We start from the raw sequence: 19,161 nt of genomic DNA, 5'->3' as shown, positions 1-19,161 counted from the left end.
ACTTTAATGTGTTAGAAGAAAATAAATAAATGAAAAAGTATATCCAAAAAGCCCTTAAAGGAAAAGAACGGAAAACAATCATGAATATTTATATTGATGTTGTTTTAACTTTTAGACATTAGTGTGAGGGTCACGTCGAGGGTAAGAGGAAGACTGGAATCTTATTAACTTACTCATGGGTGCAATACAATGTGTGTGAGTGTGTGTGTGTACGTGCTTGACACTGATTGGAGTGCTGTTGTGCACCAAGACGGACTGAAAGCCCCCTTAATTATTTCTCACCTTGATGCTGACCTTTTGTTCAGCTCGTCTTCCTGCGGAATCTGTCTCAGCCAGCACAGTTTGTGTGTGTGTGTGTGTGTGTGTGTGTGTGTGTGCACCCAAATTGTCCATTCTTCTCATCTCTTCTGCTATCTGGACGGCATCTAAATGACCCACCTCAATCTAATTACTGCAGGACAAGCCGAGCGATTCGGGGCGACGCTCGCTCGGGATTTGTCTCGGCTTAAAAAACAACGAGTCGTGATATTTTCTTAAGAGCACCAGATCTATGATTGCGTCCGCTTCGGATTCACGAAAGATCCGTCACCCGAGACAGGATCGATATCCGATCTCTTTCATTTCATCTTGGAAACCTCCAGGACGTTACGTTATGGCATCTATAGGAACAGCTCAGTCTAGTTTGCAGGACGTGTAAGTGATGAGCCAGACAAATGCACAGAACAAAAGGTGTGTGCTTGGTTTTAACATTTGTTGTTTAACTTAACATCTGTGGAAGGAGTCTCCAGTGTCAGCGCATTGTAACCCCGCATCACAGGGCTCCGTCACATGCATAATACATCAGGCAATTTGTAAACACCAATCAGCTTACTGTGCACGTCTTTGGACAGGCAGGACAACTATGGGGGAACAACTATGGGGGAGTATGTGACCGTGCGAACCACTGATAATAGTAATTATTTTAACAAATCACTTCACATAAAACGAGGCGTTCAAGTGAAACTTGATCTGTCACATGATAAAATTTCTGGTAAAGGTATTAAAGTGATCAACATTTATAAAAGACGTTTTAAAGGTGACCTTGGGTGACCAGGGTGACCGGAAAGGCGCCTACAGTATATAAGCAAAATGCATAACTATTATTATTACTGTATTGTAAGACTGTACATCCATGAATGATGATCCCAGACGAGGTGGCTCGGAGCCCTCTGCAGTCGTGAACGTTCAGTGAGTGGAACGCCTGAGCCTTACAAATCGACGGATAATTTGCAACACCACGATATTCCTCCGTAACTCCAATAATGTGCGACGACTTTCAAAGTTTGTCATAAAACCGAATCCAAACTTCACCAAAGCACGACCTGTCATATCTTTGAAGCGTAAATTGATTAGTCGCCACCTAATTAGGCTGATGAGGCAAACATAAAATTAGCATAAGCAGTTTGACAAATCGTGGTTAAATTGCGCTTGGCAGTACGAGAGCAGTGTGTATGGGATGATTACAGCTTCCTCTGCGGTGGCAGGGCACGTCCTCGAGAAAAAAAGAAATTTAAAAAATAAATATAATAAACAGGTTGCACATAACAAGGGGCTGAGCAGAAAGAAAAGCAGGAAGTGCACAGACGTGCTATTATACACTCTAATATGCCTATGAGTCAAGAGCTGTTTTGGCAGGCAGGAATTACCATCAACATCCAGCGTTTATTCACCTCATATTCATTTCAGCACGAGCAGATGGTCTTTTTACTCGGAAACACGAAGCTGTGAAGGCTGGGCGTTATTACCGAGGGGTCATTGCAACAGAAACAGTCACCCTTCTTAAGGGTTTTGTGATATTTTAATTATTTTGGAGAAGAATGAGGGATATTTTTATGTGCATCCTGGTACTGTGTAATAAAAATCCTTTTTTTAGATTTGGACAATTTAATGGTTACATTTGAATGTTAATTTGTTTGACTTTGGGGGCTTGGGGGGATTTTTTAAACCTGGCAACCGCACAAGCTTCAGTAGGATTTTATTTACAGCTTTACACAAGAAAGATAAAACCACATTTCTTTTCTTTTTCTATTAAGGAAATCCCAGTTTCTGAAGATGACAATCTTAAAAATAAAAAAAGAAATAAAAAAGAAATCCCTGATACACCAGCAGTATCTGTTTCCCTACTGGGTTTGTAGCTGTGTTTCTATTCATTTGTATTCAGCTCATATCTGCATTTATGTTTGTTTGGGATGCTTTTATCTGTTCAATCTGTTTAAGGTATTCATATTCGGTTACATCCCTAGGCCGCAAGATACCGTAGACGTGGGCATGAATTGCGTAACTGGAGCCTACAACATTTCCTAAATGTATATGACAATATAATAACTCGAGATTGTCCCTGGAGGAAACAACACGTTTTTGTTGTTGTTGTTTTTGTTTGTTTATTTTACAACACAGAAACTAAACAGTTAAAAAAAGCATTTAAACCTAGTTCTCTTGTCAATGTACTGAACTCTATAGTTATTAATCTAGCTTAATGAAACTGTGGAGAATTGAACCTAAAACCTTCTGGTCACTATTGAAGAACCCTAACTGCTCAACTTGGAATGCTGCTGTGTCCAAGCAGATATTTTGAGATGAAAGACTTCGTGGAATGAGCTGCGTCGTCAGGTGAAGTTTTCAGACATTTACATTTACATTTAGGCATTTGGCAGACGCTCTTATCCAGAGCGACTTACATTTTTATCTCATTACACATCTGAGCAGTTGAGGGTTAAGGGCCGCGCTCAAGGGCCCAACAGTGGCAACTTGGTGGTTGTGGGGTTTGAACCTGGGATCTTCCGAACCGTAGTCCAATGCCTTAACCACTACCCAGCTACCCCTAACATGATCTGGCAATGCGAAATGTAAAGACGAGGAGTTTATGGAATACTGTATATGGTTTAAAAAAAAAAAAAGGGTTAAAGACGTGACCCAGGGATTCGTTAATGTTTTATCTCGGAGAAGCCGATTTGCTCCGAGGTCTTGGTCTCGTGATTAACCCGGTGGCGGAGTGACGCGTCTCCTTTGCCGTGCCAGAGACCCCTTTTAGTCTTTAATAAAAGCTAAATATCATGATTGTCTCCTCGTAGTGATGACTTTATTATTCTCTATTCACCTCCTTGTTACACTCCGGTGAAAGGAGACTCGTTCCGTAATGGATCCAGAGATCGACGTCAGCGTCGCGATAGCACGATCCACCTTTATTCCGTTCTCTCCACGACACCATCAATAAGCAGATCGCCACATTCATAAATATTTTCATTCTAAATAAGAAATCGTCCATCTCGGCCCCTTTGATTACTGCACACTGCGCTCGTGGCTCTCTAAAGTGTACTAATAGGCAGATTAGCATTTATATTGGATTTCCCGTCCACACGAGAGCCTCAGAAAAGGACCGAGAACAATGATCACGGAGAACAGGATGATCCAACCTCATCATTCAGTGTGTGTGTGTGTGAGTGTGCGCATGTTTGCGCTTGTGTGGGTGCTTGTGTGTTTGCTTGTGTGTGTGTAAAAACAGCTAGCCACCCACATGGCTGGCCTTTATTCTCTCCCTGGCTCTTTATGTGGTCTTGAATTCTGATGTGGCGAATCAGCAGGAACCGAATGAACCCACTGTGTGTGTGTGTGTGTGTGTGTGTGTGTTTATTCTTCTCACGTTGCACACTACAACACAGCCATGCAGAATCCTGTGTTAAGGCTTTGTAAAGGCACGTGTCACAAGCTGCCTTTCAGTTGAAAAATAATGCTGGAAACAGATTGAGGTCCGACTGTGCATGAGTGCGCGGGATCTGTTCTGCAAAACAACACGTCACGCGGTAACAGTGACAGTAACCTGCGGTGACAGCGCACTGTAACAGTACTATAACCTCAAGCTAATGTAGAGAAACACTGAAATGTAACAATTCTGTACAGTAACTTAACCAAAGCAAACACGTTCCTATACGACAGCACTGTAACGCTGTAATTACCAGCGCAACACTGTACCTGTGTAGTACAGCAACACTAACACTGCTACTTTAACATTTTAACAAAGTAACAACACTGTAACTATATCCTATAGAAACTGTTCATAATAGCAACACTGCTATAATTATACCATAGCAACACTAACAACTCTGCAACCTGCTACTATACCACAGCAACACTCTAACAACACCATAGCAACACTAAACCTACTGCGAAAATGCTGTTCCCATACCATAGCAACACTGTTACAACACTGTAGCAACACAAACACTGTAAAAATAATGTAACTACTATAGCAACACTGTAACAATGTACACGTAGGTACACCAAAGCTACGCTAACACTGCTACCGTATACAGTACCTACTGCTGTACCATATCAACACTGTAAAACACTGTACTGTAGCAACACAAACACTATAAAAATGCTGTAACAATATCATAGCAACGTTGTAACAATGATGTTACTATACCATAGCAACAATGTAAAGATTGATGTAACTACACCATAGCAACAATGTATTGATTGATGTATCTATACCAATGTAACCCTGTAACTACACCATAGCAACAATGTAACTACACCATAGCAACAACATATAAGATAGCAACAATTTAATTATACAATAGCAACAATGTAAAAATTTGCTGTAACTGGACCAAGGTAAGACTGTTACTACACATAGCAACAATGTAACTATACCCTAGGGCACAATGTGTGGTTAAGGCTCTGAGTTACGGATCGGAAGATCGGCAGTTCGATCGAGAAGCTGGGGTATGCGAAGAATAAAGAATTTCACTGTGCAGTAATGTATGTGTGACGAATGAAGGCTGAACTTGGAAAACCATGTAACTATCCCATAACAACAAAGTATACTATAATAACTATACCAATGTAGCACTGTAACTATATCATAGCAACACTGTAACCACTCCATAACAACAATGTAACGATAACAGCAATGTAACTACACCATGGCAACACTAACTACAATTACAACCCTTTAACAACATACAGCAACAACATAGCAACCTGAGCAACACTCTAAAATGCTGTAACTATACCTTAGCAACACTTTCAATATGTCTGTCTGTCTTCCCTGATTTTAGTGCCCGTCTGCCCTTATCTTTCCCTCTCTATTTTAATGTCTAGATGTCTGTCTGTCTGTCTTCCGTTATGTCCCTCTCTCTATTTCACCGTCTGTCCGTCTTTCTTTATTTTATGTTCTGTCTACCTGCCCACATTTACTCCATCTGCCTCTTTTTGCTCCATTATTAAATATAGACGTTTCTATATTTTATGATTTGCCATAAATATCTGTGGAGTGTTTCTCACACACACACGCAATGTGACTATATTGACCCACCACCCACACACACACACTAAATAAAAGTCCTGTCCCGGCACAAGTAACTCTGAAGAGCAGCATGCATTATTAACATTTTTGCGTTATTTTATAGGCCGGCTCTTTCCCCGTCTCGGTCCTCGGCACATTTTAGTGTTTTTTTCCTCTCTAACACGGATCATAAAGAGTCTGATATGGAGCTGAATCAGCGAAGATTAATGGCAAACACAAAACTAAGTGTCCCCAGGACTGGAGCTCTGAACCACCGCCACGGTCATAAAGGCGTAAATATAAAAGTCCCTCGAGTCCTGAACGATGGATTTAGGAGGACAGGGGAAAAAAATCATAAAAAAACTAAAGTAACAAGATGCACAATGCTGCTCATGACCACCCAAGCTTACAAGAAATAAAGTTGATTTTGACAATAAAATAAACAGCACGTGACTGGAGGAGTAAAAATATACAGCTTGCTTGAGCAACAAAGGCTTTTCCCAGATCTCCTATTATTATATGGAGCCCTACTAGGACCGGTGTTTAAAGTTCTAAGTAAAACTCAGATTTATTTAGGATTCCAGTATTATTTTTTGCTCCTGTGGTTTGGGCTTTGGGTGGGAATTAAACCTGGGCCTTCAGCATGGCAGGAAAGGAACCTACCACTGAGCCATCAATGACTTTAAAGAGCTCAACTTATAATAGTACAAAAAAAAAAAAAAAATTTAAAATCTATGAAGGTTATCCTCTGATTTTAGATGTAAACTAAACTGAATTGCTATTAACACAAATCTAAGGTAAAGTCAAACAGGTGGTGTTGGAAAAATAAAATAAATAAATAAATGAGAAAACCGAGAAGCATATTTTTTGACAATAAACTTTAGTACCCTTAGCATTGCCTTTTATTTGAAGAAGTAATGGTGCAATTTGTATAACCCTTCCTCTATCATTTTCAGGACGGGCCTGCCTCCTGCTTTCTGATTGGCTAGAAAAATGCACTTCCACAAAGGGGTGTTGACACAGTCAGTCATTCAAAATAAAATTAAATAAATAAATTAAAAAACGCATTTAAAGCTACAGACAGTAAACGCTGAGTGCGTGAAGCAGTGAAGCGTAAGTAATTTCTGCAACGCCAGAATGGACGATGGGGTACAATGAAGCACCGTTACTTTCACCAACCTGAGGTTGAAGATAATTTTCCTTTAAATGTGACTAAAATTAAAAATCAGTTATACTGACAGGTTTATCTACAGCTTTATAACTGTATTGCTATAAAATCTGAATGCATAGTGCTGAAAAAGCCAGAGGTTAATTATCCTCATAAACAGACCTTTAGGAGTAATGGAATGTTCCGGAAAGTGATGGTGACCTTTTCGGGCTCAGCCTCAGAGGCGTGATCTCGGGCTCGGCTGGAGGCAGAAGGTCTCGTTTATCGGAGCAGAGAGAGATGTGTTTGTCTGCGAGCAGGCCGTTATGGTCAGCGTTTAATCTCGCAGGGTAAACAGGTGCGGAGAGAGAACCTGCACGTCCTGCTCAATCTTATTTTACATACAACACGTGTACATCGCCGCAGCAACCGAAACCCGAGGACCGTGCCAGCCATGAGGCACTATCTGTTAAAGAAGCTTCTGTGTGTTCATTACACAATCACCGGCATCATCACCAGGTGCTAATATCATTAGCGTTATGAAAGCAAAACTGTGCTATAACGACTGCACTGACACTCGCATCAGTCTACTCTCTTTACTTTCAGCTCACCTTCTGTTTTATTTATTTATGTATTTATTTATTATGTACTTTTGCTGTTTTTGTAAAGAAAATGTTTAAGGTTCTGTGTCGAAACCAAGCAGAACATATCTATTTAACCTAAGCTTAAATCTAAAAATAAATTAGACCCTTATCATTTTATCTACAGATGTTACTCATGCGGTATTCTGGTTTTACCGCCGCGCCTCACGGTGGCGACATTTGGGTTTGTGCGTTTGCTGGCTTCTACCGCTGAGTGGCGCTATATAACTATAGACTGACGCCTCGGGGATCAGTTCATTCTCTCAAGGATTAATGAGCCTCGATCCATTAGAGCTGCACATAGTAGCGGATACAATCAGGTGAAACGTTGTAGTTAAACGAATTCATAATCACTGTATTAAAATGACAGTACAAATGTGGAATTTAAATTAAATAAAATTTTATTAGGATCGAATTTAAGCAAAGTAAACGTTAACACAGTGAGCCTTTAGATTTTATCATGTGTAATTAGAAAAGCTACGCATGTATGTTTTTTGTCATCTTATATTTTGTGTTCTTTAAATTTGTAGTAGATTTATTAACTGAAATAAACGAAAATAAATGACCATAAAAATTCTAACATTGTCAGGACGCGCTACTGCGTCAGCAGATGTCGATGTGTTTTTGCGTTATTATAAGAATTAAATGCAGTAGGCTGTTATGATCATCAGAATGTTCTTTAATAAATAATAGAAAAAAATTAACAAATTACATTGCCCACATACTTGATTTATCTATCCATCAATCCTGCCAACCATCCATCATCTATCTATTCATCTGCCCATTTGTCAATCTATCTATGAACCCATTCATGTATTTATCTTTGTACAAAACCTTCATCAATTCATTCACGACTTTGCCTATCCATTCATCTGGCCCATTTGTCTGTCTGTCTTTCTGTTTGTCTGTGTCTCTATGTCCATTTATCCCTCTTACTATGGACACGTCCATTCAACCATCCAACACTTGGCTTATCAATTCATCCACCCATTTGTCTATCTATCTATTTATCTATATATCTATATTTTAATATTTAAGTGCAACAGCCCTTGAAAAAAACACTAAAAAAGATACAAAAAAAATTTTCCTACATTTGACGTAGATCAGTGTATTTTTATTAAAAACATTATAATCTTGCAAAACTTTCCTTCTTTTAAACCACTCCTTTCTAACAGCTTTTCTAAGAGATTCCTGAATATCTTGAACACATATATAATTTATACATGACATAACATGAACAATAATTTGTCATTCTCCTCACAGAGAATCCGTTCTTTTTAATCTGTTTCCTTTTTTTTTCTCCCAGTTTTTATTTGCTTTTATTTCCTCCCGTGTGAATCGCTGTGAATCGCGAGTGCCGCACGTCTCTCTCTGATCCTGGATCAGTTTGTAAAACTGACAGACGCAATTTTGGTTCCTGAGAGGTTTGAGGACGTAATGCGTTCTCACACACGCTCCTGTGTTCTCGTGGCAGAACAGAAAACACCAAACTTTTGTTCCGATTACGGCCGTTTGATGGATGAGCCTCTCGCGAGTGCCTGACAGCCGCGCAGATGTCAGGCAGATGTGATTGCAGCTTTTCAGATTAAATTTTTAATGAGGAGTGCGGCTCTGTATCGAGGCGCCGTTTAATTGTCTCGTCACGAGCGAGCCGTGAGCGTGCGCTGCCGGCCCGGGTCTGAATCGTTTCCAAGGTTTGTCCAAGCATGCTGCTTTTACAAATAACAATACAGAAGAGTGACTGTGGCAGGGTCACGCGCATGCTGGAGGACATCTGGGGGAAATGAACATTGATTTCCTCCAGCATTACTGGTGTCTGTATCCATCACAGAACTGGACGTAGATATTCATAATATATGCAAATGTCCTGCAGCCTACTTTCAAAGTGTAGTAGACATCAGTCCGATATTGTCATTGTGTAAATTATAAGGTGCAGGTTACATAAATAAGTAAATAAGTAAATATATAAGTAAATATATATATATAAACAGTGCTTTAAGCTTTAATATAAGTACAGTGGGTCTGGCAACTATCTTTCTATCTATCCATCCATCCATCCAGCCATCTATCTATTGCTTCATCTTTCAATCCATCCAGCAAAGAATTTATTTATCCACCCATCCATCTATACATTCAACATCTCTGCCTGTCTGTCCGTCCATCCATCCATCCATCCATCCTCCTTCCTGTCTACCCGGCTATGTATTGGTCCATTGGTCAATCTGTTTATCTATATACCATCAGTCTATCATCCATCTACTGTATGTATCCACCTATACATCATGGCTCTATCTATCTATCTATCTATCCATCTATCTATCTATCTATCTATATTGTTTTGTCTGTCCATCTATCCATCTTACAATGCATTTATTCATCCACCCGTCTATCCCTGTCCCTGTCCATCTATTTGTCTGTCCCAGTGTCCATCCATCCATCATTGGTCAATATATCCACCTATTCATGTTATCTATCTATCTATCTATCTATCTATCTATCTATCTATCTATCTATCCATCCATCCATCCATCCATCCATCCAGTGTTTGATTTATTTGTAGATAATAACCCAGAGGTTTAACTCACACGTCCTTGATGGCGTGATACTAAAGAAAAATAACAGAACCACTTTTCCAGCAGGATAACAATCCTCACTGACATGCCAGTTTAGATGAGGACATATTTCCCACAATGTACACCAAAAAAAAAATAATAATAATTTAATACAGCATAATCTTTACACACACACACACCTACACACACTCAGTCTGTAAAAGATGACTGACATGACAATTCAGATTTGAGCAAAGCTAAAATCCTCAAGGTATTCCGCTAATAATATAAAACTAATCCAATTTTAAACAGGGCTTAATCTGCATCCTTTAACCGCGCGCTCTATCTCTCACACACATCCAGATAGAGCCGCATTTATCAAGAGACAGAGCTCAAATTTTGGCCCCGGAGACCCAAACGCCGCCTGACAACGAGAGCGAAAGAAAAAAAGAAAGAAAAGACCCAGTTGATATGTGATGAGAAAAAAGAAAAGAAAAAACAGCAGTAGCTCTAACACATGCAGAGAAAGTAGAAGATCTGCGGAATCCAAGCAGAGAATGACAAATACAGGACAGGAGCAGGAGGGCGAGGGGAAAAAAAAGGAAGAAGAAGGAAAAAGAGGAGAAAGACGGATAAATAGACAGGAGGAGGAAGCGACGGCGAATCAAACGAATCGTTCTCGGCTCACGGAACTTCAAAGCGTGCTCGGGGTGGAGGTGTGGAAAGTAAACGCTCTTTCTTTTCGTCACTCGCTCTCTCACTCTCTCACTCTTTTACCCTCTCTCTCTCTCTCTTTCTCTCTATTTGCAGGAGCGTGCCAGTCAAATACGCGCAGCTTTGCTAAGCAAAGAGATGAGGGAATAGACGACTAATACTTTGAATTCTGTTCTGACAAATCACGTCTTACATCCACACACATGCACACACACATGCACACACTTAGAGAGAGAGAGAGAGAGAGAGAGAAAGAGGGAGAGACTCCGTCAGCGGTTTCTGGCGCGGCGAGCGAGACACATTAACGTTGACGGATGAAAAGCCGGAGTGTCAGAAATGGGAAGTCGTAACACGCCATTTCTTTGACAATAACTGTGAATGGGACGTGCATAGCATACAACATATATATATATATAAACACATGTGAGAACGCTTTTAGCCCATTTCTCTTCATTTTCCACGGACCGGAGTGTAGTTAATGGAAAGCGGCGACAGAAATAGCAGCTCTGGGGGGAAAATAAATGGCTTCGTAAATTAAAAGGCCAACAGTTCAGCATTCAGCATCCTACAAGAACGAGTCCAGGTCTGTCTGTTCCCTCACAAGCCCTCTGTTTAATACACAGTAACGTCACTTTGTGTAGGTAAGTGTGGTGTTCAGTGACGTAACTATTATTTAAATAAAAATAAAGAATTTTAAATAAAATTAATAAAATGTGGGCAATGTGGGGTTTTTTTTTCCTGTAATTGAAGCCCCAGGGTTTTTTTTTTTAATGCTGATCAGATCATTTAATCCCAATCAGACCCAATCAAACAACATCCCATAATAATCCCCAGACACGGAATTCAACATCCCAATTATTATTAATCGGTGGCTTAAAACCTATACACACTATGTTTTTTTTTTGGGGGGGGGGGGGTTGTTTTGTTTTTTGCTCAGTCATGACTCCATGTTGTTGTATCGCTTATCGGTTTATTCGAAGCACTCTCGTTTTGTAAAGAGAGAAAGCGGAAGAGTTCAGGAAAAGAGGAAGAAAAAAGGAGAAGGAGGAAGAGAGTTATGAAGAAACTGGATACAGTACTGACAAGGAAGTGAAGGAAATAAATTATAAGGGGGGGAAGGAAGAAAGAAAGAAGGAAAACAAGAAAGGATGAAAAAGAAAGAAATGAAGGAAGGAAGGATGGGATGGAGGGAGTGTAGGAGGAAATCCAGAGCAGAAAAGATAAGATAAAAAACTGGGGAATAAAAAAGGAGGATAAGAAAAAGGGAAAAAGGAAGGAAGTGTGAGGTTCATGGAGGATGATAAGAAAAGGGTGTGAAAAAGGTTAAAATATGGAAAAGGGAGAAAAGAAGAAGAAAGAGGAGAGGGAGAGAATACAAGGACTAGAAATGCTGATATGATGAGGAAGATAAAAAAACAAAGACGTTAGAAGAAGGAGAGAAGAAAGGGGATGGATGAAGAAAGAAGAAAGAGAACATTTGATAGAAGGAAGGATGATTTATGACATATAGGGGTTAAGTGGAAGAGGGAAAGAAAGTTGGATGGATAAGAGAATCAAAAAGGAGACAGCAAGACGCAGAGAGAGGAGGGATGTAAAGAGAGAGAGTGACAGAAAAAAGAGAGGACGAGAAGGTAAAGGAGGAAGAGTGATACAGAGTGAAAGAGAGAGGGAAGGAGAGAGTGGGGGAGGGGGAGGGGGTAAGGACAGGAAAAGCAGAGGCGATACCTGATGATAAGAAACAAAGAAGAGAAGAGAGAAAGATAAATAAAGATTGAATGAATAAAAGACTGACAAAGAAAGAAAGAGACAAAGAGAGAGATGCAGAGAGAAGATTTCAATGAAGGAGCGAAAGAGAGATGGATAGAGGGAGGGAGGGGAATGGATAAAGAAAAGAGGGAAGGAATAAAAGATGGAGAGAGAAAGACAGAGAAGGTTAAGTACGCAGACAGAGTGAGAGAGATGGAAAAAGAGAAGAGCAGAAGCAGGAGATTTACATCCACATGCTTTTTCGTCACTGAGGATGAACCGTTCCGCGTCCGCGCGCGAGTGAGTGAGAGCAGACGCAGCTCCCGAGCGGACGTCTGTGTTTGACCGCCAGCGGAAACCCCGGGCCGCGCGCGGGAACGACACTCACCTATAAATCTTATATCGGGTCGTAAATCCTTGGCGGAATCTTTCCACGAAGGCGAGGTAGGCCTTGCTGTGGTGGAAAGGGCCGCGGTCGGAGATGAGCCAGTCGAAGTGCTTGGGCACATGGTGCTCGGCGGCCGAGGGCTCCTGGCGCAAACACTCAACTCTCAGCTGGTCCCATAGAAACAGGAAGCAGGTGACCTCAATGACCCTCCAGTTCATGCTTTTCCTTCAGCCGCTCTCTGTTCATTCTCGCTCCATTCTATGGAGACCTGCGGGGCAGAAGCACAGAGACGGGGAGAGAGTGAGTGAGGGGCACGGGAGATATGAAGAATAAGAAAAGGAAAAAAAGAATAAAGGAGAAGAAAAGAAATACACATTCACAGGGAGAGAGAGAGAGAGTGATGAAAAAGAGATAAAAAGAGGGATGGAGAGAATAAGAGACAAAAAGAGGTGGAAAAGGAAATAGGTAAAAATAGAATAAAGAGAGAGTCAGAGTTCAAAAAGATGCAAAAAATTAAATTAGGAAACAGAAAGGAGAACGACAGAGCAAGGGAGAGAAAAAGAGAAGGACGGAGAAGAGAAATATAAGAGAGGGAAATATAAAAGACAAGAAAGGCCCAATGATAGAAGATGGAGAGAAGGAGAGTGAATAAGAGAAGGGATAACAGGAGCGAGATGGACATACTGTAGGAAGAGGGGACAGAGAGAGATTGACAGGAAGAGAGATAGAAAGAGAAGGGCAGGATGTGGAAAGATTTCAAGGAGGAAGAGAATAAAAGAGAAGAGAGTGACCGAAAGACAAGAGAATGGAAAGAAAAAAATAGCAAGAGAGAGAGAGAGAGAAGGATGAAGAGAGAGAGAGAGACAATATGAGGTGGAAAAAAGAGAAATAAGAGGGATGGAGAGAATAAGAGACAAACATGCGGCGAAGGAAAATAAAAAGAGAGAAATAGAGTGCAGATGGAAGGAGAGAGATTACCAGAAAAAAAGACGAGTACAGTACAGATGAAAAGAAGAAGCAGAGTGGAAGGTGAGGCTTTGAGAGGTACACTGATACAGAAAGACCGAGAAACAGAGAGACAGGGACAGCGAGCGATTGAATGAGGAAGAGATGGATCTAAAATGCAAGAAAGGCAAAATGATGGAAGGCCTAAGAGATGGAGAGAAAGAGAGTGAAAGAGAGAATGGATAACGGAGAGGGGAGAGAGAGGGATTGACAGGAGAAGAGATAGAAAGAGATGGGCAGGATCCGAAAAGATTTCAAAGGGAATGAGAGAAATAGAAAGAGACAGGAAGAGAGAAAGAGAGAGAGAGAGAGAGAGAGAGATTAGTGGTTTAAAAATGAAATGAAAAGTGTGTGTATAATGAACGCAGTGTTACTGCAGTGGACTTAACCTCTGAGCACACACACACACACACACACACACGCGCCTCCTCGTCCCGTCATCTCCGTCGTTTAGCTCTCTTTTTCTGTTTGGCCTTTTCACATATTAAAAAAAAATGTTCAATTAAACAAACACACCCTTTAAGACACGCGTCCAGCTGCCCGCTCTCCTCCTGTTTTCTTCAGCGCTCCGTCCTAACGATCCCTGTGCCCTTTTCACGGCTGAGAGCAGATCACACACGGCTTCCACGTTCCTCCTGCTAATTAGCGGCGTGATAAGTTCAGCGGAGGTTAAGAGGAGCGTCGATGACGTGTTTGTGACACAGATTATGAGGACCGCAAGCTCAAGGAGGCTAATTAACCCAGAGATCGTATCGGCGCAGAGATCCGTCTCGTCACGTACAGATAATATGTGAATCCAGACGTGTGAATGTTATGAATTCATTTATGAAAGGACGATATACTTTTAATCCATTAACAGTTGGATACTGTATAGTGTAATCGCAGAACATCTGAGGCACGGGTTCCTGTTTTCACGAAACAGCCAGAACATCCAGATCAGTTCAAAGCAGATCAGAAAAACTGAACATCAGTAGTAAAGGATTCAAAGAGAACGCTGTTTATCGCGGCTGTACGAGCCTCAAAACTGTTCTAACATCAGGAGGGAACTCCATCTGGAGTCGTCAGCTCGGAATGTCCAACTTCGACAATGGGACAAAAGAAACCACAACCGAGGACAAACTGCATCCTGAAGATGTCCGAAAACTTTTTTTTAGATTTTCTTCTGATTGGTATAACAGGCTGAAACTGGAGACTCCTTACATAGATCACATGTTAATCAATTAATCAATCAATTAAAAAATTATGAAATGAAATTGAAGTAAAATGGAACTAATAAAGGCAGCGTGGTCGGATTTCAGACCATAGATCTGAAAGATCTCATATAAATCTCATAGATTTATTTGTTTGTTTGTTTGTTTATTTATCCAGTTATCTATTTATTTATTTATTTTATTTAATTTAGTGTTTGTAATTGTTTGTGTGTGTGTGTGTGATATTATTTGGTTTACAAAGTCTAATCATCAATTAAGTATCTATCTTGTTTATATTAAACATTTTGTTTCTGTAACATATCTGTAAATTATTGTAAAAATAATTGGTGTGTGTTTGTGTGTTTAAGTGTAATTCATTAGATGTTTGTTTTTAACAGTCATGTTTGTATAGTTGGTTAAAATGAAATAACCAATATAATTTATTTTGTCACATCACCTAGGTTGTGCTAAAAAAGGATATAAGACACTTTATTCTGCATAATATTAAAGAATTAATATAATTAGTGAAACAAAGTGATTAAAAACCTAAATCTGGTTAGCCGACAACATTATTGCACACATTTTATTTATTTATTTAGTATGTATACTTAAAGTTGCTTAAAACTTTAATGGTCTTAATTATTATTTTTAAAGAGCAGTTGGGGCAGAAATGGTCAATTTTAGCATTTTAAGTACAGGTTCAACATAATATTTGTGTGATATTATAACATGCTTTTCCTTAATAATAAGTAAAAATATATTTTTAAAGAAAACATCCACAAAAAATACTGTATAATTGTTATGAATTACCAAATATACTTATTGCCAGGTTATAGAATGACTCATATACTGTACTTTTTGATCTGTAGCTTGACCCCGTCCATACAAACAGTATTTATAAAAAAAAGTAATAATAATAATAATAATAATAATAATAATATATATATATATATATATATATATATATACCATATATGCTGTATATATACCATATATGCTGTACAGTTATCAACCCTATTTGTTTATGATCTTAACTGTATTTAAAATTTAAAAATCCTGTTCTGGGTTTTCTCCACTTTAAATAATGCAGTCTTCAACACCGGAGATGGACAGGGTAAAACCTCTCATTAATAATTAACTGATAGAATAGACTTGACAGATTCTGCTGTAAAAAAAAAAAAAAAAAAAAATGGCCGCCATCATTAAAACCTTCATCTTTGGATAGAACTATCTTCGATTCGACACTGACATGGCACGACACAGCATTAACACAAAAAAGTCCTGTCGTTCTCCTTCCCGCTCTTTCTTTATTAAACCGAGCTGGGCGCACTCGTCCTGGCACGTGTCACGGCTGCTCTTTGTTATCTCACAACCAGCTGAATCGTGTCTTCGGCTCGGCGATAAGCGTAATTACAGCTGAAAATGCCTCTTCCTTACACTTAACTTTACCCTCCGGCTACAGACGCTGGAACTTTGTTCTGATGATATTTCAGTCAGAAATCTCCTTTGTGTTCGATATCAGACGATTCAGGACGAAGCATTTGAGCAGGAAAGGGGTGAATTGAAGATTCAAAGTTTCAAACACAACTAATAAAAAAATCTACAGACAGATTTCAAGAGCACTGTCAGGATTATTGTGATTTATTTTAATTTTTTTATGCATTTAAATGTATATACAGTACATAAAAAACGGATATTGTGGGAATTTTTTTTTTTTTGTCATTTAATGTAAAAAATAATTAAACTTAAAGGTAAATATTTCAAGCCTTTTTTTAATTTTTATTTTGATGATTGAGACTAAAAGACCATGACAATCAAAAATTCAGTCCATCTCATATTAGATACTGTAATGTTAGAATAGATCCTAAGATCAACCGAAAAAGGCTTTACTGTACTTTCGAGAAACTTCTGACAAGTATGTTCTGGCACTGTGGGAAAGTGATAAAACCTGCTGCCAAAGGAAATCCTCATGAACTTAAAGCCTGTTACCAGATGGAAGCATGAAGATGCTCTAAAATAGTACTGATTGAGGGTTGTGTTGACTTTGGACTTGTTAAAACACAATAAATCAACAGCACCGTATTTCATGGCATCCCAAATGAAAAGCAACATTTACTTTTATCTGAAAAGAGGACTTTGGACGACTGAGCAACCGTCCAGGTTTTTTTTTCTCCCTGGCCAATGTAAGATATTTACAGTACAGTATAATGTTCAGGATTTGCTTAATACTAGGAATGCAAGGGTTGTAGCTCATTTCTTGTGCATAGTTGCTCTTGATGCACTGACTCCAGCCTCACTCTGACTCAAACTCGAAATGTTATATTCTTATGCTTTGAGATATTGGCTTTTTAATTTTAATGAAACAAAAAAAAAAAGCTTGAAATATTTCACCTTACATTTAATGAATTAAAAGAGTTTCACTTTTTGAATTAGAGTATAAGGGGAGAAAAACTTTCTATAATATTCATTTTTTTAGATGCACTGCACTGTATATACCATTCTCCTTTTCTGTGTGTGCAACATTTTTTAGAGTCACTCTGACTGCTGTAACGAGTGTTTCTGGATGATGAATAAGAATCTGAGCCAGGCTTTGAAAATAAGCAAACATCATGAATAATGCATATTCATGCAGCATGTCCTAAATTATGCATTTAGTGGTATAATGGAAAATAAATAAATAAATAAATAAACCCATAAGTAATGATGTCTCTGGGGAAAAAAAAACCCTGGCTCAAAAAAAAAAAAAAAAAGAAAAAAAATCAAATTTTAAATTTTTGGCCTCTTGCAATATTGTGCTTCTTTAGAAGAAGTGTAAAATCGTACTCGGCCTGCTCGGAGCAGCGTGCTGGTGTAATTTAGGCGGGCGCAGACAGTGATATAACGAGTGCGTTCTGCTTCTGAGGTTTAATGAATAAAGATCTCCGGGCCAGACAGCAGTCCTGCTGCAATGACAAATACGCGGTAAAGGAATCTAATAAAGGAGCCTTTACGGATAATTAGTTTAGACTTACTTGAAGTTGGCTGTCAGAACGCAACCATGCATCATTTAATTGAAGCATGTGGAGCAGAGAAACCTGGACGGACACCGTTAGAGAAGGAACCTCACCGTGGAACGTCACAGGCCATAATTATAATGAAGCTACTGTATGAGAACGAAGATAAAGTCAGGAACATTTCCAACCATCTGTTGGAGCGGCACTTCATAACTTTTAAAAAGGATGAACACCTTAAACTTCTCTAAGATATAATTACTTAAAGTTAAGTGTCTACAATATGTATGAATAACACACTTTAAGAATCACTTAAGGACACAAGATTGTCACGCTTTTAAATGCAACCTACTGTCTATTTATAAAGTACAAGACTCATTGCAAGTGAGTGAAGAAAGAAGAAAAACAGGAAGAGCTATCTGCCCTCTTCTGCATACACTTAGACGTTGATTGGCTAGTATCGATGTGATTGACAGGGCAGGGACAGTTTGCCCCTCCCACCCAGTGAGCACGAGAAATTATAACTCCTCTTTGATTCTGTCATTGTCAGAATTCCCAAACCTAAAATCTGAAACGTAAAAACTCCTAATGTAAAAACACCCACAGTAACTATACAATATTTGAAAGCATTCTTTTTTACACTTTTAATACTTTCTTCTAAAAAGAAGTCTTTTCCCATAGCCTGAAGCAAAACCACATGAATAGAAATAAAATGATGAAGGAAATGAAAACCTTTAATGCAGAAAAGTACATATTATGATTTAAGAAACAGCTGGGACGACATCATCATGCTGGCAACTGAACGCCCCGAAGCTCCGCCCACACATGGGTACCATTGATAATGGAGGACTGCAAGACGCCAAACTGGATCCCTGACTAGTCTGAATTTCTAAAGGATGTATTGTAAATAGGCATATTTTGGAAAACATGATTTTTTTAATGTGCTATAATTAAAAAGTTTCTAGTGAAAAGGTTTTCTTTCAGTGTTGTACAATTTACAGTTTATTGGAAAGCTTTTACGCACCAAAGCTCCACCCACACACAGTGTTGCTTATTATTAAGGGCAAACTACTTGATCCAAGTTAATTAAATAAAAGAGGTATTCAGGTCCAACCAGGACTTTTGATTGTGCAGAATAACACCACAGTTCTAAGAGTTAAAAACTCCCCTTAATTCTCTATATAATCCCCTGCTACACTAATGCACTTATCCCAGTGTTTCACTTGTGATTGGACACCATAAAGGTAGAAAGTCTTGTCAGTATGCCAGAGCCATAATTGGACTGCCTCCTTCACTTCTGAAACACTGGCCTCCCAGGAACTCCAAACATGTGGAAATGGCCTGGAGCAAGGTCAGGACTGTAGCGAAGATGTGGCAATAACTCCCAGCAGACTTTCTGTAACATTTCCAAAGATAGATGGATCTCTGTCTTTTGCAAGCTGGTGATACGTTATCTGTCGAT

The 19,161-nt window shown here is 39.2% G+C and overlaps 1 protein-coding gene across 1 annotated transcript in view; it reads right to left on the bottom strand.

The window, feature by feature from the left end:
- brinp1 (bone morphogenetic protein/retinoic acid inducible neural-specific 1) overlaps positions 1-19,161 on the bottom strand; it is a 127,035-nt gene that overhangs the window by 83,531 nt on the left and 24,343 nt on the right. The window contains exon 2 of the mRNA XM_053484763.1: positions 12,515-12,782. Within this exon, the coding sequence (XP_053340738.1) occupies positions 12,515-12,732 (218 nt within the window). The 5' untranslated portion in view covers positions 12,733-12,782. The remainder of the gene's footprint in view (positions 1-12,514; positions 12,783-19,161) is intronic.

Source organism: Clarias gariepinus, chromosome 24 (genome assembly GCF_024256425.1).
Source record: "Clarias gariepinus isolate MV-2021 ecotype Netherlands chromosome 24, CGAR_prim_01v2, whole genome shotgun sequence".
Taxonomy (NCBI): domain Eukaryota; kingdom Metazoa; phylum Chordata; class Actinopteri; order Siluriformes; family Clariidae; genus Clarias; species Clarias gariepinus.
This window is presented reverse-complemented; position numbering and strand designations above follow the sequence as displayed.